The 27,184-nt window shown below is 34.8% G+C and overlaps 1 protein-coding gene across 2 annotated transcripts in view; it reads right to left on the reverse strand.

Annotated features, from left to right (window-relative positions):
• LOC149774834 (neural cell adhesion molecule 2-like) overlaps window positions 1-27,184 on the reverse strand; it is a 158,442-nt gene that overhangs the window by 74,573 nt on the left and 56,685 nt on the right. For both annotated transcript variants that reach the window (XM_089944699.1, XM_089944700.1), the window contains exon 5: window positions 15,922-16,194. In XM_089944699.1, coding sequence (XP_089800825.1) covers window positions 15,922-16,194 — 273 coding nt within the window. The remainder of the gene's footprint in view (window positions 1-15,921; window positions 16,195-27,184) is intronic.

Below are 27,184 nucleotides of genomic sequence, written 5' to 3' on the forward strand. Positions count from 1 at the left end.
AAAAATTCATATTTTTTGAGCTAATTTTACTGATATTTGAGGTAATTTTACTGATATGTGAGCTAATTTTACTGATTTTTTGTAATTTTTACCGATATTTTTTGATTTTGATATTTTATTCAATTAAAATCAATTAGAGAATCAGGCAACTTTACCCGACGATCTAATAGGTAATTCACTGAAATTCAGAAAATAAAATAAAATATTCAGAATAAATAAATCTGAGTACCAACTAACCCATCAGAGTTATAAATTTGATTGGTTTGAATGATTCTGAGTACCAACTAACCCATCAGAGTTATAAATTTGATTGGTTTGTATGATTCTAACCCATCAAATTCAGAAAAAATAATAATAATTCAGAAAAAATAAATAATAATTCAGAAAAAAATAATAATTCAGAAGAACAAAAATAATTCAGAATAAATCTGAGTACCAACTAACCCATCAGAATTATACATTTGATCATTTTATATAAATCTGTGTACCAACTAACTCATCAGAATTATAAATTTGATCATTTTATATAAATCTGAGTACCAACTAACACATCAGAATTATAAATTTGATCATTTTATATAAATCTGAGTACCAACTAACCCATCAATTTCAGAAATAAATAATAATTCAGAATAAATCTGAGTACCAACTAACCCATCAGAATTATAAATTTGATCATTTTATATAAATCTGAGTACCAACTAACCCATCAGAATTATAAATTTGATCATTTTATATAAATCTGAGTACCAACTAACCCATCAATTTCAGAAATAAATAATAATTCAGAATAAATATGATAATTCAGAATAAATCTGAGTACCAACTAACCCATCAGAATTATAAATTTGATCATTTTATATAAATCTGAGTACCAACTAACCCATCAATTTCAGAAATAAATAATAATTCAGAATAAATATGATAATTCAGAATAAATCTTAGTACCAACTAACCCATCAAAATTATGAATTTGATCATTTCACATAATTCTGAGTACCAACTAACCCATCAAAATTATGAATTTGATTGGTCTGTATGATTCTGAGTACCAACTAACCCATCAAAATTATGAATTTGATCATTTTACATAAATCTGAGTACCAACTAACCCATCAGAGTTATGAATTGATCATTTTACATAAATCTGAGTACCAACTAACCAATCAGAGTTATGAATTTGATCATTTTACATAAATCTGAGTACCAACTAACCCATCAAAATTACAACATTGATTGATTTGCATGATTCTGAGTACCAACTAGCCCATCAATCTCAGAATAAAAATAATCTCAGAATAAATATGACCTCAGAATAAATATAATCTCAGAAAAAATAAAATATTTCAGAAAAAATAAAATATTTCAGAATAAATATAATCCCAGAATAAATAAAATAATTCAGAATAAATATAATCCCAGAATAAATAAAATAATTCAGAATAAATATAATCCCAGAATAAATAAATAATAATTCAGACAAGTTTGCTTTGGTCGTTACCTGCTGACATAATTTTTCTTAAGTATCTTATGCGGGTACTGATTTTTTTTTCGTTTGATACTCACTGGATAATCCCGATCTGACCTTTTCTACTGCGACAGAAAGAGGAACAAATTCATTTACTTGATCATCATTCACCATAGCCAGTGATTGAAACATAGCTGCCTGAATCCGCTTTATGAATTTATATTGAGATGATAGAACATACTTATTTTCATTCTTAAGCTCTTCTAACGTTTCAAAATCAGATATTATTTTTTCAGGATTTAGTTCATCAGATATATTAATTTTGTTTTCTTCTAGTTTTTTAATAGCAGAAATAATGTCTTTGATATTTTCATGGTTCATTATATAATATATAAATCTTTAAAATAAAAAAAATTATCCCATAGCGAGTTCGTCGGGATGGCACAACAACAGCCTCATTAAACTCGTAGATTACCATCGCATTCTACTAAGTTTAGAGGATACACAGAACACAACATATATTTACAACCAAGAACTCGTAGATTGCGACCGCATTCTACCAAGTTCAACGGGTATACGAAACACTACCGTCTGTGAGAGCCCCTAACCCGTCAAACAACGGTCTAGAGGCCCAATAGGGTAAAGATAATCCTCATTAAGCTCGTAGATTGCCACCGCATTCTACTAAGTTTAGAGGACACACAGAACATAATTTACAACCCAGAACTCGTAGCTTGCCACCGCATTCTACCAAAGTTCAACGGGCACAAGAAATCCTATAACTCCTAGTCTGCCACCGCAGCCTAGCAAGTTCAAGGATACATATAAAGACAGTACAACCTCATAACTCCTAGTCTGCCACCGCAGCCTAGCAAGTTTAGAGGCAAGACACAACATTAAACCTCAGAACTCCTAGTCTGCCACCGCAGCCTAGCAAGTTTAGAGGCGGCCCCATAACTCCTAGTCTGCCACCACACACTAGCAAGTTTAGAGGCAAAACACAGCGTATGAGGCCAGTATATATAGTGGAGAAACCTGGAAAAACCCATGATTGGGGGGGATTTTTCTTGGGTTTTCCCCTGCAACGGATCTACTATTACACAATGAACACGGTCAAGGGGAAGTAACTCAGTTACATGAATATGCTCAACGGAGTTATCCCCCTTCAGGTATGTAGCAATTTCTGACCAAAAAAATAATTCTATGTGGTGATGATAATTATTGATATTGGAAGGTGATTCTCTGTTTATATTGTTTTGAGAAAGCGGTTTTATATATATTTTCTGCTACTTTTTGTACTGAATGCGGGTGAATATCAAAATATTTCGCAGCAGAACATATCGAACGAAATATAATTACTTCACCAGTTTCTGTGTTTGTGGAATTTACCGCCCTCTTTCCAATTGTTTTACATCTTCTAGTATTACCACACGCAGAGTTCACGCTTTGCGTGACAACTCGAAGGTTGGATAAATTATTGTTTTGAGGATCTCCGTCAACATGATCAATAACAAGACCGTCTTTGATCACTCCGAAGAAACACTCGTACGTAAATCTATGACAGAGATAATGTTTCTTTCCTCCCCCCTCATATGTGAACCTTAGATAACCAGAATTACTAACATTACCAACTGGTCTCTTCAACCTGCAGTGTCTGATGACACCATTAATATCTGATTCATAGTTTCTTATTGTGGGATGTGGGACAGATATATTTTGCTCCATTTATACAGTAATATTATTTGTTTAAATCACTGTTTGTCTAAAATCTTGATATATAATCCTCCACGGATTTTATAGCGTTTTCACCATTATTATTTTTTTTTGTCATAATATCTTTTAAGTTCTCTGAACCGTTTTCCACCGCACTTTCCACATAATTCTGTTTTGCCTCGCACCCCAACACCACATCGCAGACACGGTATTGGTCCTAGACTTCCTCGTTGTATACTTTGTAAGTGCATTCAACAAAATTCACCTTTTCAGGATTTGTTGCATCGATTTACTGAACCGATCATCAACCATCTGCATTGAGACATTGTATATATATTTTTTATTTAAATATTTGTTTTAATTATATGAACGAGTTTGAGAAATTATCCCAAACTAGGCCTGTTAAATATAAATTCAACCTCGACAGATTATCTCCAGACTTACCAGTACGAGATTTGGTTGATCCGAAAAAAAAAAGTTTGATCTCGAAAATTCACGACGCCAAGAAAGAATTTTACACGGATGGTGCATCCCATACATGGTCAACGTTCAAGATTATTCGCAATACTGTCAAGGATGCCACAATGAATGACAAGCGAGCGGCAACTATCATTAACTACATCATTGAAAACGAGGGTAATCAAAAATATTTCTTCAGAGTAAAATTTATTGTACTAACAGAAACAGGTAGTTGGATTATCTGTGACAAATATGATCCTGTCCTTGGTAATAATAAAATTGCCATATTAAGCAAAAATTCCAGACCGGGTCTATTGACGGGTATTAATAAACCGTATTATGAGCGAGCGTATCCTGTAACAGCAGTTATTTATGGAATCTATGAGATAAATAAAAAACCCAACGTTCATAAACTGGCACCCATGAAATTTTCAAAAATAAATTGTGTAGCCGAACGAGTAATAGAACACTTTACAAACGCGATACGTGGAAACGGATTAACTGATTTAAGACGTAAAAAAATAAACTCATGGGCTGATTCAGTTAAGGATACCGGTGCTACAATAAAAGATGTTGCTGAACTAGGAAAAAATATTAAAATTTCCAATAAATGTATCAACAATAACGGGAGAAGTATTGTACGAATCTAAATATAAATCAAAAGGAGCTTCAATAAATATTATTGATCATAACGCGCACGCATGGACTAGCGCAGTAACAATATTTCCACGTGATCGAACTGTTAGATTTTACCCCCCAGATATGGGGGAGGCATGTTTGATTTTATCAACGAAATAAGTAAAAATGATCCTGTATCGGTATGGTTATTTAAAAGTAATGAGGAAGGTGGATTTGATCAGTTTGTCAGACCAAATGGTGAAATATATCGAACAGAATCTTTCCATGACGAGATGAAAAATCTTGCGGAGAAGTTTTTAGAGTGCAAGCACGCGGAAAAATACTGACAAATTACTAACTAATTGCTTTACCGTTCCATCTGTTGCGGCTCATTTCGCTAGAGAAAGAAATTCATGGAAACCAACACGATTTGATTTACTTGAAGATGTACGCGCAAGTTGCGTCGAATACGGACACGGCGGATTGTGGAATACCAAATATAATTACAATGATGTCATTTTGGTTCATATGGTTGCATGTTATCCGGGAAGTTTTCTAGGATACGGAGATTGTTCTTTGTACTTTAAAAGATTTGGTCACCCTACAAACGAGATGACGCGAGTGGCAATTAATGGACCATTACCTCATTTTGATCTGACTGGATTTGCTTGTGTTGAATCATTCGAGTTTAACGAAAATCTTCACAAGATTTGTTATGTCTGGTTTGGCAGACATTTTTGTGAAAAACGTTGGGTGCCTATAGTTTTATCACGATATATGCTAGATTCTGCGATACTGACATCGTTGGTGGTTAGTGAGGCCATTATATCATATCACGCGCAGACCGAAGTTTGGTTGCCCATGCCAGATTATATCAATCTCGATGAAGTTATTAGCGAGTTTAAGGAAAAATGTCCTAATGTTTCCGAAGATGATATTATCAAAGAAGCTCCTAAAATTCTCGAGATTAAACTCAAAACCGCAAAAGATCTAGGTAGAAAAATTATAGGTAAATTTACTCAAGGTGGTGCATGTGATCACAAAAGACATCACGCACGATTAATTTCTAGATGATGCCGAGTACGATTTTATAATAGCTTATACAACAGCGAGAAATATATTTGTAAATCGAGAAAGTGTTTATTTATCCGACGGAACAAAATTGGGTATGATCGTTAGTTACATAAATGACGTCTCCCCACAGTATACTCATTTAAGATCTTCCATGCTGGCTTATGTTTCTATAAATTTATTATCGATGATTAATAGATTTCCTGAGACCGCAGTCAGAGTCGCAACAGATTCGTTTTATATTTCGAGTAAATATTTAGAATCTGTTATGAAATTTACAAGTAATGATGAACGACGGAGTTCGTGGAGAATAAAAAAGGAAATAGTACACAATTATACAGAATCAGCAGATGTTCCAATGAGAGATTTTTATCGTAAGTGTAATAAAATATCAGGAATGTCGAAAGCGCCATCGTTGAGTGATCCAATAACTAGATATAAGACAGTATATCTCAATGGACCTGGTGGATGCGGCAAAACGACTCGAGCAATTAATGTTTTTAGAAATTCAGATATGATCGTGCTGACACCCACACATAGACTTGCACGCGAGATGAAACAACGGCAAGTACAATCGTGCACGTATCATAGTTTCTTTCGATGGCGCGGGGATACATGGACTCCTGAACGAATGGGAGAAAAATATATACCTAAAATAATTATTTGGGACGAGATATGCACGGTGTCATTGGATACATTAAAAACGTTTCTTGATTGGTTGCTGACGAAAAATACCGCTATAATAATGTGTGGCGATCATGGTCAACCGCCGCCTTTTGTTGGACCATCTCCACATGATTGGTTAAAAAATTTCGTTGATTATTACGAAGAAATAGATGATGATCATAGAGCTCTCGATGCAAATTTAAAGGAATTTAAAAAATTAATCAGATTACAATCAAACAAAATTCAGTGTGAAATAATACGCGGAGTGATCTCAGAGACCTCAATGAGTAATTTTTTTAATTTATGGAGACCCAACGATTTGATAGTAGCAAGCAGAAAAATAATCAGAGACGCTTTACAACAGCAGTTATTTCAGCTACATAAAAAGAAAAATATTCAGAATTACCCGTACCGTTGTGTTATAGACCAGCAGATACACGAAAACAGAATATTAATGTTGATATTCCAGGACAGACTGAAAAACAGAATCTCGTATTAAATGATATTGTCGCTGTTGATATCAGTGTGGTCGAAGATGTATTACGCGCTGACAAATCTCCATGGGTGTTGGGATACGCTATGACGATCCACTCGTCTCAGGGATTAACTATTTCTGATACACGAGTTTGGATTGTGGACGATCGCATCGAGTGGTCAAATTTAGTTTATTTAGCGGTATCGAGGGTCAGAAAAATATCTCAATTACGTAGAAATATAATTCCTGAAATCGTTGATAAATTTAACGTCATCGATGATGATATAATAAGAAAAAAATTAATCTGATACAAACAATCTGATAAAAAAAATAAGTGTGACTTTGATCTTGATGTTGAATTTATTACCGAGTTAAAACAGCAGCAGAATAATCATTGCGCAAGTTGTAATTGTATAATGTTATGGCAGTATTCGAGTAATGATTCAAGACAATTTACCGTAGATAGAAAAGATAATAGTCGCAGTCATACACGAGAAAATACCATGTTGACCTGTCTTGAGTGTAATCGACGTAGAGGCGCCAGCGCCTTGGGTGCTAGTTAAGTGATCGCGGTGGTAGTTGTGTATCCTCGGGTATTATTTGTAGTTGTTCTCGTGTAAATCCACGTTGAGGAGCAGCCGAATCTAATCTGTAGATTGCAGGTCTACCTGAGGATCTTGTCACGGTGGATATTTTGTGTGTGGTAACACTCCAAATAGGATCAGTCACTCTTTTTGTACCACCTTCAAGTTCACCCGGTTTATATAAATATCTGACTGTAACATCACCCAATATTTTTTGTTTTTCAATATCTTTTCGTTGTGTTGGTATACTTTTTTTTTGTAATTGCATTAATGGGTTTCATGTTGGTTGTTCATGTAATCTCATTATTTAATGCAGCTATCACGCTTGATAATCTTGCAACCCATTCGCGAGATCTTTTATCTTGAATAAATTCCTTCGCGTATTGATATCCAAATAACCGCTCAGCGAGTGTTCGATTAAATTGCTCAACAATTGCCTGATCACGGTGAATTGCAGTATGACCTCGTCGTATTTTGGTATTATGTTGTTTCATCAACGATGATACTGGACCAAGAAATTCCTTACCAGGATCAACCTGTAATAATTGTGGCCATCGCAGACCACCTCGTTGATAAATTCGTTCAAATGCATCGGCTACTTCAGATGATGTTTTCGTTGATAGCGGCTCTGCCTCTTTATACCTACTTGCAACATCAACTACAGTTAACGCGTATTTGTATGTTTTTCTGCGTACAGTATCATGTGGTAAAAACAGAATATCAGCTTGATGAACTTCATTAGGAACACTGACATTGAAATAAGCGTACTGAATTCGTTTCGGTTGTGGTAGGTAAATTTGCCATATTGCTTGTTTGGATAACCACGCTTTAGCAGTAGAATGTTTAACCGCCGCTGCATCAGCAAGTTTACCAATTGCTGCTCTGCCTCTCCAGTATCCTCTTGGTGAATAATAAATTAATTCCATTATATATTACCAGCCCCTAATACGAGTTTACTTTTCATTGCGGATCTTTCTAACCAATTAGCTAATTTTTCTTTGATATTTTTATTTTTTATAGAATCTAGCGCGTGAATTAATTTCACATCCGCAATATGCCTGTCTTGTAGATTTTTACTTTTATAAGCTACATCATGAGCGTGACAAGCTTGATCAATAGCGTTTATTGGTTCCTCGCCTGGTTTTGGTTGATCCTGATTATCAAGTCTGATATCAAGTCTGGTACCAGGACTGCAATAATTATATCCTGGTAGATGTTTTTCTCCGTTGTATTTAGCCCATGGAGTACCAGGAAACTTTGACATCAAATTAGCAATATCACCACCACGCTTATTACGTAAAAATGAAAAAAAATTTCTACCGCACACAGAACATTTTCCACCATATGCTATTTTTTTATTTTTTGTTGTAACTGTAGCTAAATCAGTAGATGGAGTTTTAACTCTACAGCGTAAGCAATATAAATTCATGTTATAATATATACGGATATAATTGATTTCTCAGCGACAAGAAAACGAGAACCTGTTAAGCATCATCCTGCGCTACCGAATTCCATCAGAATGATTATCATAGGACCATCTGGATCGGGTAAGACGCAGTTATTACTTAATTTAATAATGAGATGGTTGAAATGGGATAAATTATATTTAGTAGCACCATCCGCTGATGATCAACGATGTTATGATGTACTTAAAGATTTCAATGAAAACGCAAGATTACTGGATGAAGGTAATGATGTTATAGAGTTTATAACCGATATTGATGAAGCACCGTCCATAGATGTTTTAGACGGATTTATCAATAATTTAGTTGTATACGACGATGTGATGCTAGATAAACAAACAAATCCAGCCAGAATAGTTTCTCGCGGCAGACATAAAAATACAGATGTTATCTATGTTACTCAACGATATACACAAATTTCAAAGGTGATTAGAGACAACTGCAATATTTTAGTTGTGTTTAGTGGTGTAGACACACACACACTTAGAAATATTCATCAAACTTGGTGTGGTGGTGACATGGATATAATTAAATTCAGAAATTTCTTCTCACGAGCGCAAGCTACTCAGCATGGATTTATAACAATAAATTTACATGATCCAAGAACAAGATATCGTGTGGGTCTTGATAAAATCTTTTAATTAATAGCAGCAGAGAGGGCGCCTACCAACGCTGGTCGTCCGTGGAAATTAAACAAAAAAATAAATAAACACGTAGAATACTTTATTTTTCAGCTACCTTTTCGAACTAAGGTTTTATTGATGGGGTTGGTTTCAACAAAAAAATAAAATCATCTCAAGGAAACGTTTATTTGTAAAAATCTGGACCTTTCTACAGATGATTTTATTTTGCTTGTTTTATTTGTTTGTCGGAATTCTATGGTCTGTTTGCCCTCTCTGCTGCTCTCTCTCTCTCTCCAGTGGCCTAGTGGTTACAGCGTCCACCTCGGAAGCAGGAAGTCATGGGTTTGAGCCCTGGCCAAGTCATATTCAAGACTTACAAAAATGGTACCAACAACTGCCTCGCTAGGCGCTCAGCATTAAGAGGTTAGTGTTAGGACCGGTTGGCCTGATGTCAGGATAATGTGACTGGGTCGGACATCAAGCTACATGTCAGCGGCATGATGCCCCAGTGACAGACATCACTATAAGCTGCCTCACTGCAAACATCATAGCGATATGACTGAAATTTTTTAAAGCTATGATACAAATCCTAATCACACATACACACACACACACACACTGTCTGTCTGTCTGTCTGTCTGTCTCTCTCTCTCTCTATATATAAATATATGTATTATATCACATATTTCTATACAACTATTATACATCAGACCATTTTTTCTTTATTATACATAAATAAAAACTAAATTACAAAGCAAAATACAAATTAAAATATACAAAATGGCCAGTCCTATCACAAATATGATATAGCATGATTGAAACAATATCTCATACATATATAACACACACAGGACAATACATTGATCCTTGGCCATGATCACAAACATTTAGGAACCATGATACAGAAACCAGTCACAAGACCTAGTTTCTGAGGAGGGAAGAATATGTCAAAGAAAAAAATATACTGTGAAGGAAAACAAAGGGAACAATAATTCTCCAGGGACCTTGTGAGCATAAAATAATAAAATGCAACCCATCAACACAATTAAATACGTTTTTCTGTGGGTGATACAGGTATACATAAAAGCCTTTACAATTTTTGGAAGGCTGTTGTGTTGTTAAAAGACGGAGAAATGACCACACATAAAACAGTATACAGTTTACCATTAATACAAGAACTGTGATACATAGTCTAGTTGGTGCGGAATGTAATCAATCGATTATAGATTGGTATGACTAAAACATGCAATAAAAAGAGAATACAAAGGAAATAAAATCTGTTCTGTCATTGAATGTTAGAAATCATAATGTGGGAAATTGCAATTATCAAAAAGACGCAATGTAATATGTTTATTTCATTTTGAGTGCAGTAGGAGGATGTAATTGCACTTGCAGAACAATTTCAAAATGAGCAGTCAAGCTTGAGAACCCATGACATGGCTCATGTAAGTCAGAATTGCTTAACTAAGAAATTACATCTTGAGGAAATTCAGGATGTAAAACTGCAAGTATAATTTTTGCCATTCTTATTAACAGCTAAAGAAGACAGTTTATGCATCGTCACTTGCATGTTATTTGTAAGGACCCTGTCTCGCATCTATTGCTAGCCTAAATCCAAAACATTGTATTAAAAAAGTTAACGCGGAATGTGCCAAAGCAGCTGGTATGTGGCAGTCCATGAAATATCTGCTTTAGTTCATTCAGAAACAAATTGAATCAACCAAAATGTAAAGTGTCTACTATGTGAGTGTACATGATTTGTTTACAAAGTAGTTCTTAATACACTATTGGGCACACGTGTTTGCAATATGAAGTGGACATGAGTGCAATATCGTAAAATACTAAATGACTGTGAAAATGTGAAGTTAATGGAGAAAAAAAATGAGCATATAATAATGGAAACTATGCCATTTAAGCAAACCGTTCATGAGAGATATTTTATTTTACAGAAACAGTGTTTCAAGTTTACATAACCCAATGCTTTTAGTTATGTAGTCCTCATCGAGCTTACTAAGCCGCCTATGAATGTTCTAGTCAGTATGTTCAGTTTTATTGTTGATCATTTTCATTATATACATGTAATGCAGCAATTGATAACAAGATAACAATTATCTTAGAAATATTTTGCTGAAATTTTTTGAGCTTGCTAACAAAATCTTGTCATAAAAAGAGATAAAAGACATGAAATTGAAACAGTTTTAAGCGAAGCAATGTAAAATAAGCACATGATAACAGCAGTCATCAGTTCACATAGCTGCCAACCCTCATGAATTTGGCATGAATTTCATGACTTTTTCAGTGATTCACGGATTCAGGCCGCAAGCTAAAAATTCATGAATTCTCCAACTCTCAATTATTTAAAAACTTTAATAAAATAACCGATTTATGGTTAAGCGCTAGTTATCATATTGGCAGTTCCTGAAATGGTCCGGTACTGCTGGTCACGATATTAGTAGAACTAGAGCTGATTGGTACAGTTGGCCCGGTAGCATGTATTTTAGCCTATCTTAATCTATATGTATAAGACTTGTTTTACAAATGCTTTTGAGAGAAACTGGGGCCTAACCGGAATTTTGCTCTGCACATGTGTCACCAACACTGATTTGAATTACTATTCAGCATCGCATGTAAGATCTTGAAAATGTCTTCACCACCAAGGAAAAAGAAATGTATTGCTCAAAAAGTGAAGTTCAATTTGGAATATATCAAAAATTGGCCATGATATACATCATGATTTTGCACACAGTGTGCCACGAATTTTAGTATTGGGCATGGTGGCAGAGACGATGTGAGGAAGCACATCAATTGCAAAAAAACCCATAGAACTTGGGAAAATTAAGAATTCGCAGATTTCAGCTCTGGAATAGTTTAAGCCATCCGCGGAAGACCTGCAAGCTACAACGCTGAAGCATTATTTGTGAGTTTTCTTGTTGAACACAATCTATCTTTATCAGCTGGAGACTATGCTAAACATTTGTTCTGACAAATGTTCCCAGACTGCAAAATTGGTCAGAGTGGATGGAGTTATTGTCATGGTATTTTTCACTAATTCATGTCCAAATTTACTAATTTGTTTCCTTATTTTCACTAATTGCGAGCCTGGAAGGTTGGCAGCTATGAGTTCAGCAGACCTAATCAGTCAACTTGGGGCAAAGGATGAGTGTCTCCTATTTCAAACTAAATGATATAGCTTCCATTATTGTAAATGATACACATTTAGAAAGTTTTTTAAAGGGTGCAACCTTACTTGTCTTGTTTGAGGTCCTTTCTACCAATCTATATCTATGTTTGATACTAATAAAATTTGTATGAAACAAAATAAGACATATTATTTAAATAACAAATCAGTTTTAAAAGTTTATAAATTATTATTTTCATTATCAATCATATTTATTTTACTGAAATTATTAGAGCTTGCTAAGAAAATCTTGTCATAATGAGAGATAAAAGACATAGGAAAACAAAACTGAACAAGGTACCATAAGCACATAATAACAGCAGTCATCAGTTCAGCAGACCTAATCAGTTGAGTTGGGGCAAAGGGTGAATGTCTGAATCATTTCATTTAACCCATTACCTCATGCAAGCGTCTTTGGATGCTTCTACTCCATTCACATGGAAGCGCCTGTTGACGCCTTTACTCTATTCGCATGGAAGCGCCTTTTGAAACCTTTACTCCATTCGCATGGAAGTGCCTTTTGACGCCTGCTATGAACATCAACAATTTTTAGCGGGTTTTCATAGCGCCAACTTCGGGGAAAACCCCCTATTTGATACCTCGGTCATTGCTGTAAATGACCATTATGTCAGATCACATGGTCGCTATTTATGCTCTGGTCGAAATCTGCTATTTAAAGTAACTGGGTCGTATTCTCCACTCTCCACAATGGAGGTTGCGGATTTCGTTCAATACTTTTTACGATTAGAATCACAACTATGAAAGCTTCAATAACTTAGGCAAAGGCTCTGATATTGATGTAGGTAGCAATTAGTTTTTATAAATTATCAAATTCAGATGAGTTAGTGATGTAGATGCAGACAAAGAACTTGTAAATTTCGAGCATGAGAGATGGCAGCTCTACTTACTTGATGGTGAACAAGTTCTCTCAAGATTTTAAAGCACATAAAAACTTATTCCATGAAAAATAATTACACAGCTATAATGATCTGACTTTACTATTAAATTTTTCCACGCATAATAGATGTGTACCAAAAATGTAAAATGGTTAAAATTGCTGTTAAACGTAACATACACTACATTACTTAACAGTTAACAGGCAGGCCTATGCGCATGGAGTCAAATAGATAACAGGTGTTCTATTTATAGTGCGCTGCACTTTGTCACTATGCTCTATGAGGTAAAGGGTTAAGAGACACACCTTTTCTAAGGTAAATAATGTAGTTTAAGGAAGTTGTTATTATTATTATTATTATTATAATCATCAGTAAATTAAGTTGATGTGTAATGTTGTGTAATGTGCACAACAACCAATTTTTACCAATATTTTCTTTTTCTTAGATCTAATTATGTTCTGAGCTAACCTCATTAAATAATGAATTAGTATTATCATTGTTATTACCATTATTATTATCATTATTATTATTATTTTCATGTACAATGTACAAAGTAACACTTAAGATCACAATTCTGAGGCATTAGTCAGTGCCAAAACAAACTGATGGGTCTGACTCCAGCGTGTGAGTTTAAAAGGAAAGCATTTCCATATTTACTGCTTCTGCATGTTGCTTGATCTATATTAAAAGTCTTTCATCCATATATTGACTATAGTTGATTTCTCCACTTCTGACAAACATAAATATTAAGATCTATTAGATGAATATGTGTGTAATATACAACAGAGATCATAATTGTTTAAGCTCTCTATATTAAGCAATGGCTTATGTAAACTATGAAAGGTTAATTTAACAGACACACTTTTCTAAGGTAAATACTATAGTTTAAAGAAGTTTCTATTATTATTATCATTAAATTGACTGGCTGTGTAATGCAGTGTAATGTACACAACAACTAATTTTCATTAAGAGTTTTTTTTCATAGATCCAATTACATTGAATTAAATGAAAAGTTGAGTATCCCTCACTTTCTCACTCACTCAACTTTACAGAGAATATGATGTTTATTAATCTATAGCTTGCAAATCATCAAGGGAGAGGTGTTCAGGTTTAAATTATAGAAAGAGATAATAAGCAACATGTATTTATAATGTATTAATTGCAAATTACAATTAATCTTAAACAGTAATAACATGAACAGAAAATCATTTGTAATATGCCGCTATGAATGCATTAATAGGTCATAGCTGACTCTGTAAGTTACTGACTAATGAGTGCCAATGACTTAGACCTACTGTTTCTTCCTTACCCCAAGTCCAAGCCAGTCACAAAAATTGGTCAGGGCAAATAATGCAAAACTTGTGTTATTGTGTAGAAACCTTTGTTCTTTCAATCACAGTGACCCTGACTCTTTAACCCTTAAATCAGCAAACTTTTCTTAAATATTCAGACCAGCCACAAAAAAATTAGTATCTGTATATTGTGGAGAATTCTAGCTTTTTTGCAGAAGCAACAACTGTAATATAAGTATGGGTACACAGAGAAATAGATCACTGGATGGACACCATCAAAACATAATATATCCCACTTTATGGTGGGTGCATTAAAAAGTGTTTATATAAAGCAGCCAAAATGAAAATTAAAAAGTGTTATACATATATAGTACAACAGGATTCTGCTGATGAAATATACTTCAAGTTCTATTTGTTGCTCTTTATGCATATGTAACATGCATCCTTAAACTCTACTTTGCATAAAATACATTCCAAAGTTTCATATTCAAATTTCAATGAAATACTAACAAATCTCATGGTAGACATTCTTTGTCACTTCCCATTTTTTCTGCTGAATTTTAAGTTTGACTGTACTTGAGCCAGTATTGTTAGATACAAACTAACATAGAAAAGACATGTTCAAATGGCAAGAATGCACTTTTAGGTCACAAGCAACTTTATGAGCTACAGAATCAGCCTATGCAATAGCAGTGTTAATATTAAATCCATTTTCCTTATATCACTGCTGCTGCACAGGTACTACTGAATGTAATTGGGGAGATCTCACCAGGCCAGAGTTTGATAGTAGGGACCACACCCAAAAAATCACTCTCAAAAACAAGCTCCAGGCTGCATATCAATTACCAGAAAAGTATGATAATGTTGCAAATCATTAATATCATAGTTTATGGAAACTTAAATAGTTTTATGTGCCCAAAAATATAAAATAATCCAATTATCCAGAAGAATTTTCAAAACATTATGTGGACAAACTTTCTACATGTGTCAATAACTTCAATGGACAAATTCTATTTAACATTAAAATATGGAAACAGAAATGCAAGTCACTTAAATTTGGACAATCTACTCAATAGCATACATGTAAATTATGAAGACAAAAATGAAAACTGGACTTCAAACAAATAATACAAGACATGCAGTCCATTCACAAAGTTTACATAGTTGTCATTCTCACCCTGTACTTCAAGATCAGTCTTCACACTTACCTCCAATTCATTTCCCATTTACTAATGTTTCATCTAGAATCCAAAATCACAAAATACTATCTCTTTATCTTCAATCATCCTGTCAGAGCTGAGATCACCTGGTAAATTATTTCAGTACCCAGCCACATATATGAATTGCATATTTACCAAAGTGCACAAAAAGGAGACATTTTTAAAGAAAACAATTGAACACACAACTTTACTTACAGAGAATATCAATGAGAAATCCCTTAGAATCTGACCCTAGTTGTTGATTACCAGTTGTAGGAACCATGATGTTTGTGGCTGTACATGTGTGGATGACTGAAACATCCCTGGACATAGCAGAGTAGTACAGCCTGGAATTGTTCACTCTGTCCTCACCTGGTGGGTTCCATGTCACCTGGGGAGATGGGTTTCCATCTGCACTACACACCATCTCCAGTGGTCTACCTTGTATCACTTTTAATGGTGATGTGAAGGGGTTCACAGTTGGGGGATCTGAAGAAATAACAAAATATGCTAAAACAATTTATATCATGAAATTCAAGTTACATCACAAATTTTTTTACCCCAAAACACTCATTGTCATTACAATTGTCCAAGTTACCTAATTTGTAATTGTGATAATAAAGACATCAAAGAACCAGTCTTACTACATTAAACACTAACATCAGTATATGAGAACTAATATTACTCAACTGTTGGAGACTGCTCTGGTGGCCTAGTGGTTAGAGCATCTGCCTCAGATGTGGGAGGATGCATGTTTGAGCCCCGGCTGAGTCAGATAGAAAATTTGCCAGCTAAATCATCATGAGAGAGCTTAATTTGGCAAAATCTTTTAAATCCTTGTTTTTGCTGTTTTACTGGGTTAATATTCATAATTACAATAACCTAAATTTTCATGTTCAATGTTACATCCATGGCATCCATTATTTTGTTGGCTTAAGCTAAAGATATAGCAGAACACACCTGTGTCCAACAATTTTTACAATGTAATAAAAGATATCCAACAGATGTTGTCAATGTGTGATAAAGGAGATATCAAAGAACTTATATAAGGCTTGAAATCATTGTTAATCTGCTAGACCCAGTCTATTAAATTTCTGATGGACTAGCATTTTTCATAATGTAAATAGTCAGATGGTAATTAATTTCAATATGTATCTGACATTGAAGAAGAACTAGTGAAGACTACTGCATTTTTCAATCTTCAAGTCCTTCTGGCTATATATATGTATGTTTACATTCTAAGCAAACAATCATAACCTAACTGAACATAAAGTTCAGTATATGAAATCTGTAATCATTAAAGAAAATGGTACATGAAATACAATCCAATATATTTTATCTTCATTGCTTGAGCAGCTTCTGAACTACAGCGCAATCATGAAAAAAAATTGATTCAAACTGAATTATAAAATTGTTACGTGATAGAACTGTAGGTCATGATGCATGAATATAATGCTTTTATATCTGACTATTCTTGAAAATTTGTGAGCTACGGGCTAGATGCAAACACCAATCATGTTCATCTATGTCTAAACCTTGATGTAAATGTCATGAATGTAACTGATATATTCAGAAGCTATGATTATGCAAGCTTCAATGACTTTAAAGTTAAAGTCCAAATATAAAAATTGAGCAAACTTTACACATGACTTTGATCTTGCTGATAGGACCATGCTATTGATTCACATGACAGGTAAATGATACAACCTCAAGCTATGGGGAAAGCATTTCCTTCCATGATCTTTAACAAAAACTTCTGAGTTCCAGATTGGACCCACACAAAATGATCCTGACCAGAAACTTGGCCTTGCAGATAGGTTGTTGAAAATGTCAAGTGACAACATCAAGTCATGGCATTTAGCAATACCAAGTTTTATGACCATTACTTTATTTAAAGGCTTGAAAGCTTTGCTCCAAACAAATATTGTAATGTCCACCTCTGACCATCAAATGAGAAGTTTAACAATTTTCATACCACTACTTCTATCCAATTCTGAGTCACAAACAGCAAACAAAATGTAACCCTAATCTTTGGTCATAACCTTTAAGAACACACTCTTTTAAAAGTTCCAGTGTGCACATTTACAAACATCATTCAGCCAATAGGTTAGTTCAGTAAACCTTCCAAGCAGAATAGTTCTGGAAGATTGTATACAAGATTATGCAAATATCAATGTACTCTGGTTCTACATTTTCTTCAAGAAGTAGGTGGATGGTGTCACCTATACAATTTTCAACTTGACAATGTACAGTTTCAAGCTGGATGATTACTTGAGTAACCATCAAATTCAGTGTAATCCAAAATGAGATACAGGAAAATACATGTACCTATAATTATAGCATATCAAACTTTCAACATAAAGGCATCAAGAGGGAAATTATTTAAATACTGTAAATGTGTATTTCTACTTTAACATATAGTCAGTGTTTATATGGATATATAGTGGGAACGTTGACAGTTTACAAGTTAACAGTCAAAGTCAAGTGCATTACTGCTGGGCATGACAAAGAATATGTGGTTGGATGCACAAGTACATACATAATCCCTTGTCCCAATTTTGTTTGTGTGTGTGTGTGTATATATATATATATATATATATATATATATATATATATATATATATATATAATATGTACAAGTACATACACTGCATATAATCCCTAATGTCCATTAAATATGTGTATATATATCGCATTATATGTATATATATAATATGTACAAGTACATACACTTTATATAATCCGTTATGTCTATTAAATTTGTGTGTATATGTATATATATATATATATATATATATATATATATATATATATATGAAATTTGCCAGGGAGAAATTTGAATGGCCACTGACCTCAGGTGACCTTTAGGAAAGGTCATCCATCTGACGTACATGGCCCAGCCGTCTGATGCGACATTGGCGGAGGAGTATGACCATGCTGGGAATCTTGGCACACTCGAGCACCTCGTTGTTTGTTACTCGATCACTCCAGGTGATCCTGAGTATGCATCGGAGGCATCGCATGTGAAAGGTGCTCTGTCTTTTCTCTTGTGAGGCATACAGAGTCCAGGTTTCACTGGCATACATGAGAGTGCTTAGCACACAGGCACGGTACACGGTGATCTTAGTGTTCAGGGTCAGCACGCTGTTGTTCCACACTCTCTGCGACAACCTGGAGAGAGCTGTTGATGCCTTCCGATCCGCTTGTTGAGTTCAGCATCAAGCGAGAGGTTGTTGGTGATAGTAGAGCCGAGGTACATGAACTGACAGACCACCTCAAGTTCGTAGTTGTTGATGATGATGCTTGGGGGGTCTGCATCCTGAATCATCACGTTTGTTTTCTTTAGGCTTATGGTTAACCCAAACTCATTGCACAATTTAGCAAAGCGGTCCATCCGGATTTGAAGCTCACGTTCTGTGTCGGTGGCTAGAGCAGCATCGTCTGTGAAAAGCATGTCCATGATGGTGACTTCACGCTCTTTGCTCTTTGCCTTCAGTCGTGCCAGGTTGAACAGTCTGCCATCTGATCAAGTGTACAGGTAAATCCCTTCTGTGGACATCCCAGAGGTGTGCTTGAGCAGGACTGCGAAGAAGATGCCGAAGAGCGTGGGGGAAAGGATGCAGCCCTGTTCAACTCCACTGCGGATGTCAAAGAGGTTGGATGTTGAGCTGTTGTACTGCACTGTGTCTTTCATGTCATCATGGAAAGACTGGATCATGCTTAGCAGCATTGGAGGGCATCCAGCTTTTGCCAGGATTGTGAAGATTCCGTCTCTGCTGACCAGATTGAATGCCTTGTTGAGGTCTATAAAGGCCAGGAAGAGGGCTCTGTGTTGGTCTCTGCATTTTTCCTGCAGTTGCCCGACGGAGAAGATCATGTCGAGTGTGGACCTCTCTGTGCGGAACCCGCACTGCGACTCTGGGTACACTATTGTCAGCAAGCGTCTGCAGTCTGTTCAGGATGACGCGTGCAAAAACTTTACCCATGATGTTGAGAAGTAATATGCCCCTGTAGTTGTTGCAGTCGCTTCTGTCGCCCTTGTTCTTGTACAGGGTTATGATGTTAGCGTCTCTCATGTCCTGAGGCACTGCACCCTATATATATATATATATATATATATACACATACAGTAGTCCCCGTCATGAATGGCCCCCTTGACCGGTGGCCACCTGCTTCTTACTTCAATAATCACTTGTGTTCAAAAGTACCCGTCAAGTATGGCCACCCTTCCAATGTGACCAGCGGCCAGCATATTAGTACAAAAATGGAATGTTCCCCTCACGAGTAGCTGCTTTTTTTTTCTCAGATGTATCCAGAACCAATAATTATATCATATTGAGACATAAAGGTAAGTAATCAGATATCTCTGTCGTTGATACATGTCTCCCTATGTCAAGTTTCCATTACCAAAGGAAGTGTTGGCTAAGTACATGTAGCACTAAGATTAATATTATATCATTGTCTATGCAAGCTGACATTTACAGGAAATGGGCTTAGTGAGGTTATGATAGAGTTTTGAGCTTCACACATCTGTCAAGTTCTTCTCTTTGATGAATATAACCGGATGTAGTTGTCAGGATTATAATACGGTCAGCATAGGCTAAAAACAGATTTTTGTACATTAACACAGACACACAGAAACTAACCTTGACCTTGAACAAAACAGGGTACCAGACAATGACCAAAAAATCATGTGACAACACATTATCGCTTCCTAAAAAAGAAGGCATTTTGTCCACTCGACAAAAGTTTTGTCTGCATAATTAAATTGCATGCAGTTAGCAATATCTGAATAAGTCATTACCAAACATTAACGTAAACGGAGACGTATTATTTTAGAAGTCGCTTATTCTACTCAACAACATCAGGTCAGGTGGGGAGGGGGAACTTGCCAAGACTTGAATAAAACAATTTTATGTTGAAAATACTTGAATAAACAATGTCATAACCGATACGGAGGTTATTCAGCAGCAGTGTGAAAATGAAGCAAATGGAAAGAGAATTATGTACGTACCAAGATTTAAATGATGTTTTTGAATGGTTTTGCAATGTGCATGACAATGATACCTGCAAGCATATCAAACTTACACCAAGAATAAGAACTGTTAATGTATATTCAGTTGAAATAAGTATATTATTATAATAAGTAGAACCTTTTAATAATTAATGTTACTTTTAAATGAAGATATTAAATAAAGATATCTAAGTACGTAGCTTTCTTGATGCATACATTACATATACTTTTCACAACAAATTTAATCTCCCTCTGGAAAGGCCACTCTTATTATAAGGCCACTTTCCTGGTGCAGAAAGGGTGGCCACATAAGAGGGAGACCAATGTTTGTATGCATGTATGTATGTATAGCTATATATATAATCTAGAATGGGGGTATTAACTATTTCCTAGTTGTGAGTCACTGTCAAGTTCCCACTCATGGGGGAACAACCCAGGATCTCTACTGAATATCTGGATATACACGTATGTTTCAGTCTGTTTCCACATGCTCTATAAACACACACACACACACACACAATTATATATATATATATATATATATATATATATATATATATATATATATATATATATATATATATATATATATATATATATTGTTATAGTTATAGGTTGGTGATCTCAACAGTTTCTATGTGATGACCCAAGAGCAAGTCTCCTTCCTCAAGGTCTGCATTAGAAGTGTGCATATTAATTTATTTTCATGTCCATCAAACAATGTATGGTTAAAAGGATGAGATCTTGCTTGTTTCCAAGATATGTCTTTGGGGCAAGCCCTGTGGTCTATTGGATATACCAATATGTCCAATTACATCTTATCTCTTTCAGACTTATATATGGTTATTAGATAGGGATCTCTCATCAGCTTCCAAGTAGTGATGCAAGAAAAGTGTACCCACAAGAGCCATTTATAGAGAAAGACCAGAGTTCGACCAAATGGGTGAATGCATATACTGTAGCACTAGCCACGAAGATGATACAAACCAACTTTCAGATTTCTACCTACACGACTTCAAAGAAATCCAGAAAATGATCCCATCCCAAGAGTTATAATTAAAATTTTAAAACCACTGTGTATATCTAACACTTCTAAAAACTACAGTGAATCATGTCACAAAGTGTCAAATCTGCATCTTTGTTGTGGTGTTAGAAATACTTTTCATTACTAAAGGAGGGACAGACAGACAAGAAGATATAATCTGCACCTTTTCAAAAGTTACATGGCAATACAAGTCATGTTAATTTTTTTTTATACTTATTTAAACATTTTGACTATCAATAATAATGATGAAAAGATTTCATATACTATGAATGCTTAGAGAAAATCTTACGTTGACAGAGTACACATTCCATGAAACAGCTTTTCATGACATGAGAAGCACAAAATAAATATACACATCTCATATGACTTAATAATATGACTAATAACTACACACATTAACTACAGTCATAATAGTTAAATTTTCAATACTAATTATGCTTTTAACAGAAACTATAGCTGAAACATTTTCCATCTAACCTAATAATCTGATATTCTAATTGTTGCCCAATAATTATTATTATTATTATTATTATTATTATAAAAATAAAGCTTTAACAGTTTGTGTTTTTGTGAGAAACTGAGTGTAGGTGATGTCTTGGTATTAGTGATAGCAGAGTTCCTCAGATTAATAGGTATTAAAAGCCTACTAAATTAATGTTGGCAACAAGGAAATTTACTTTTTTTTACTTCAAGATGATAATTTTAAAAAGACACTGAAATTATTATCTGTATTATGATACTCAATAACAGCCCTCTTATCCATACAAACATTAAGCAAAACCATCTCAAGAACACAAAGTTAAATGTATTTTATAACTTAAACTAAACCCATTCATTGAACAAAATGCTAAGCTATATATCTGATAAGGTAAAAATGTACATAGAATCTATCACTTAATCCATGCCCATGATGCATGTTTGTAAAATGCTTGATAACATGTTGAGATATATAATATATCTCACCATTAAGTTATCACAAAAATACCATACACAACTGCAGTAACTAGATACACATCCTCGTAGCAAAGTTTATCAATATATATTAACACACTGGGAGAAGTTTCTATAATATAATAATGTGTTGTCCTCAACAACGTTCTTCACATACTGATTTAATTTTATTTGGATTACCAACATTTAATTCATGTTATTAAAAAATATAGGTATTTGCGTCAATTTCATAAGATTCGTTGATACCATAATAATGATTTTCTTGAATTATTTGATTATTTGATATGTGCATGATTTGTTTAAATTTGTTGATCAATTCTCCTGATATAAGTATAACTCTGTTGAGTTTATATATATATATATGAATTCGTACAATAATCTTTTTTATGTAAGGTTGTCGAACTGTTTGAATTTGTCGTCTTGTTTTTATAGGAATTAGGTTCTAAGAATTTCATGTATTACTTTAGTTAATATAAGTTACAAGAATCTGTGTGAATTAACCGATCTTAGGTAATTTTATGCATGCTAAAGACTGGGATGTGTGTATTCGTTGAACATAATGTAAAACCCGGTAGTGAATTTCATTCATTCATTTGTGTAATTGAGACGAGAGCGGAGCTTCGAAGTCTCGCGTGTTAATGCGAAGTGAGGAATTAGCTGTTAGGAAGTAGAATAATCTTATGAAACTAGGTTTGTTTTGGTCTGCCATGCTTGGCACAATTAAATAGCCTTTGGTATCTGTTTCAGTACCGGTAGTAAGATCTGATAATGAGATGGGTGTAATGTTCTATTCCCAGTAGAATAACCGATATAAAATTTAGGTTGTTCTCTGTTTATTTTAAAAGGGGAAAATAGCTCTTCAGACATATTCCCAGATGTATCCTCAGATGTACCTATGCACTGATGTATCCATGTATCTGTGTATCTACATGCCTACATATTCACCTACCCATACAAAGATTGAGGACGGAAGGGAGGCAAAAGAGTTGGAAGGTTGGAGAGAAAGAGGAAAAGGAAAGGCGAAAGGACAGAGAACAGCTACAATGGAATTGGTCTGAACCAGAGATAAGCAGGTTATGCAATTGTACAAGGCAACTACTTCGATTGTTCAATTGATCATATGATGAACTAACTCTATCAGTAAAACAGATCAGCTATTATTATATATATTTTTGTGTTTTGAAATTCAGTGAAAGATTTATTCCAAAAGAAGTGTATCTTCCTAATGTATTGTGTTATCACCATTGTTTATGTAATTGATTAAATTTTGATATTTTACACACGGGGGCTCGAGTCATTCTGTGAACCTATATATCTGCTCAGATCTATATTTATCCTATCTACAAGTTTACTCGATCCGGGCCAATAACACTCAGCATGATCATCTCCTAGATAACGAGAACCGAATAAAGTGGACAACTTGAAAGAAGATACAGTCCGCCAATCAACCCTCACCCTTTACAAAGAGAGGGGGTGTTTTACAATGATATGTCAATATATGCTTAACTGCATGACCAAAATATTCAGGGTCATACACATGGGAATAAATATCTTTATGATTGCATTGTTGCAGCAGACATTCACACTGCCATGTGAAATCAAACATGTTTGATCCTCTGAGAAACACAGCCACAAAAACATTAAATTCTAGTACAGTGGAACCCCGCTATAACGCGATGATCGGGGTCCATAAAATCGGATCGCGTTAAAAGCGGGGTCGCGTTAATGCGGGGTTTTACAATATTTAACTTTTTTTCCGAGAACATATACGTGTATACATGTACAATGATCAAAAGTCGGCTTATCATCAGATGAATATTAACTGGAATGCATTAATTAAGATATATTCAAAATAATCGAAGGCTAATATATTTATAGGTTATTACTGTGCATTAAAAACATTTACTAATTTTTATTTGTTTGAACGATAATACAGATTGACCGATAATACCAGACTATCGCTATATCATGAAAAGTGTATCAACACCGTATGCTACCGTGCCGTCGTGGCATGCAGTTCATCCATAATGGATGTAATTTCATTGAAAATCGTACAGATTTAAAATATTCAATAATTTTGTAATAGTCTGAATTCGTCGTGTAAAATATAAGATGAACAAAATATTGAAACCATTTACTTGCCGTCTGATATCGTACGGTCATTGCATGCAGCTATTCCCGGGTCTACATACGGTGTCTGTACAAATTTCATACCGCTAAAATTTTATCATATGCGACAACTGCAAGAATAATTAACAATCAACGCATGATTTCAGCATGCAAATAACTTTTATTTCAGATTTTGTGAACATCAAAAGAAACATGTGAAAACTGCTAAATTAATACTTCTTTTAAGTTGAGTAATGCCAATGATGTGTCGACGGATGCGTTATTATCTGCTACCATTCCCTTTATCATTTCACGGCGATAATTTTGTTTAAATACGGAAATTATGCCTTGGTCAAGTGGCTGGATTTCTGACGTAGTGTTTTTCGGGAGGTACGAAACTTTGACACAAGAACTTGGCTGATAGCGTGCCTTTTCTTGAATCTGTCTAGCCAGCCATTACTCGCCTTAAATTTGGAATCATCTCCATTGATACGGCGATCAAATTTCTCTGCTTGGGCTTTCAGAATTGGGCCAGAAATTGGAACACCTTCTGAGCGAGCTTGTACAAACCATTGGTACAAAGCTGAATCTAGGACATTGTCATTAGCTAACTTAACCCTTTTACGCTGTAAACCAGTTTCCTCTTCAAGAATGTTGGGTAGACTACGGAGCTTTCCTTCGTCTGTTTTCCACCCTCGCAAAGTGGACTTGCTGATTCCTAGATCTCTGGCAAGCTGAGTTTGTTGTTTGTCCTCCTTTAGTTGATCTAGGGCATACAGTTTCTCTTTAGCAGAAAACGATTTGCGTTTTTGAACTTGCTTTTCCATAACAGTAAAATATTTTTTTATATAAGCAAACAACGTACACAGATAAAGCTCAATAACTAAGTAATGAAGGCCTGCAATGGTTACGAATCACTTTTTATATAAAACAAAATTAAGCTGAACGGATGTACAATTTCATACCCTTTTAATTTACAGATAATAAAGTGGATATTATTTACTTTCAACTGTTTGTTGTTTGATCACACCGCCAAGCACAGCATACATGTTGGCGGCTTTCGTCCTTTGATGTTTATTAAATTGTGCGACTCTTGTATCAACCACAGCTTTGTCTGCTGCTTGGCTGTGATTGCAGTTAAATAAGAAGCCCATGTCGGCTATTGTTTGAGCAACGACTGTATACAGAATTCATGGAAGACAATCACAAAGACGATTTACTGGCTTTACTCATGGATCCGTAATAAGTAACACTTCCGATAATGTTTACTTCGGTTTAACAATTCAAAAACCTAATGAAACCAGTTTTCTCTTCTAGAGTAGAATACGGAGCTTCACCACAACCTGTTCAAATTGATAAATTTCAGAAGCCAAGCGTTGTACACACTATTTCTCGTACGTTATATATATATCGTATTATTTTAGAATTCATACACGATCACTTCTCCAAAATCACTTAAAGAACCTGGATAAATTGTTAAGTTCCGATCGTTTATTATTAAAAGTCATACGCGAATTCTTCCACCAAATTATAATAAACGTTTTACACACTATTTCTCGTACGTTAAACAAATATTTTCACGGTCCGATAAAAATACACGTAAATGAATTTCAAATTTCAGGAACCATGCCACGATCATATTATTTTAAAAGTCACAACTAATCTCATGCCCAAAATGAAGTTAATTTCTTGTTTTGTTTTTTTTTACTTTTCTCCAAATTTTTTTCTCCATGTGTGAATGAATATAGGAAATTTCGGGAGCCATGCTACGACCGCGTTATATCCGATTTCGCGTTATGGCGGGGCGCGTTATAGCGGGGTTCCACTGTACTATCACTGGGCTCTATAAAAAAAATAACATCACTCTAATATACCAAAGATCAAAGGTAAGAGAAGGAGAAGATAGTGACACTATCTGAAGGTGGCTCTCACAACACCATTCAAGAGTAATCCAAAGAACCTGTTTGTGACAATAATCCTAAATTCATGGGCTTTAGTTCTCATGAAGAAGAAAGGTCTATCTTAATGAGGGACTAATATGCTCCGATGATAGTGAGGAAAATCCACCAGGAAATTGTGGCTGCCAAAATATTAGAGGAACCATTGAAAGGTCAATGCAGATGATTCTGACCCTTCCTTCTCATTTTAGAGAAAAGATGGCAGAACCTTAATGCCCAAATTGAATAAATGAGCCTATATTGACTATCAACAACACAGATATGACCAAGATATGGGCTCTCATTAAGAAGTGGAACTAGTGAAGATGGATGGTTCTATTAGTCAGGGGCCCAGGATAGTAAATAAAAGAAACTGAATTGTAATCATGACTGAACCATAAACAGCCTTTTCCCTCTAGAAAT

The sequence above is a fragment of the Sinohyriopsis cumingii genome, unplaced genomic scaffold, assembly GCF_028554795.1.
Source record: "Sinohyriopsis cumingii isolate HCF-2022 unplaced genomic scaffold, ASM2855479v2 utg000127l, whole genome shotgun sequence".
Classification (NCBI taxonomy): domain Eukaryota; kingdom Metazoa; phylum Mollusca; class Bivalvia; order Unionida; family Unionidae; genus Sinohyriopsis; species Sinohyriopsis cumingii.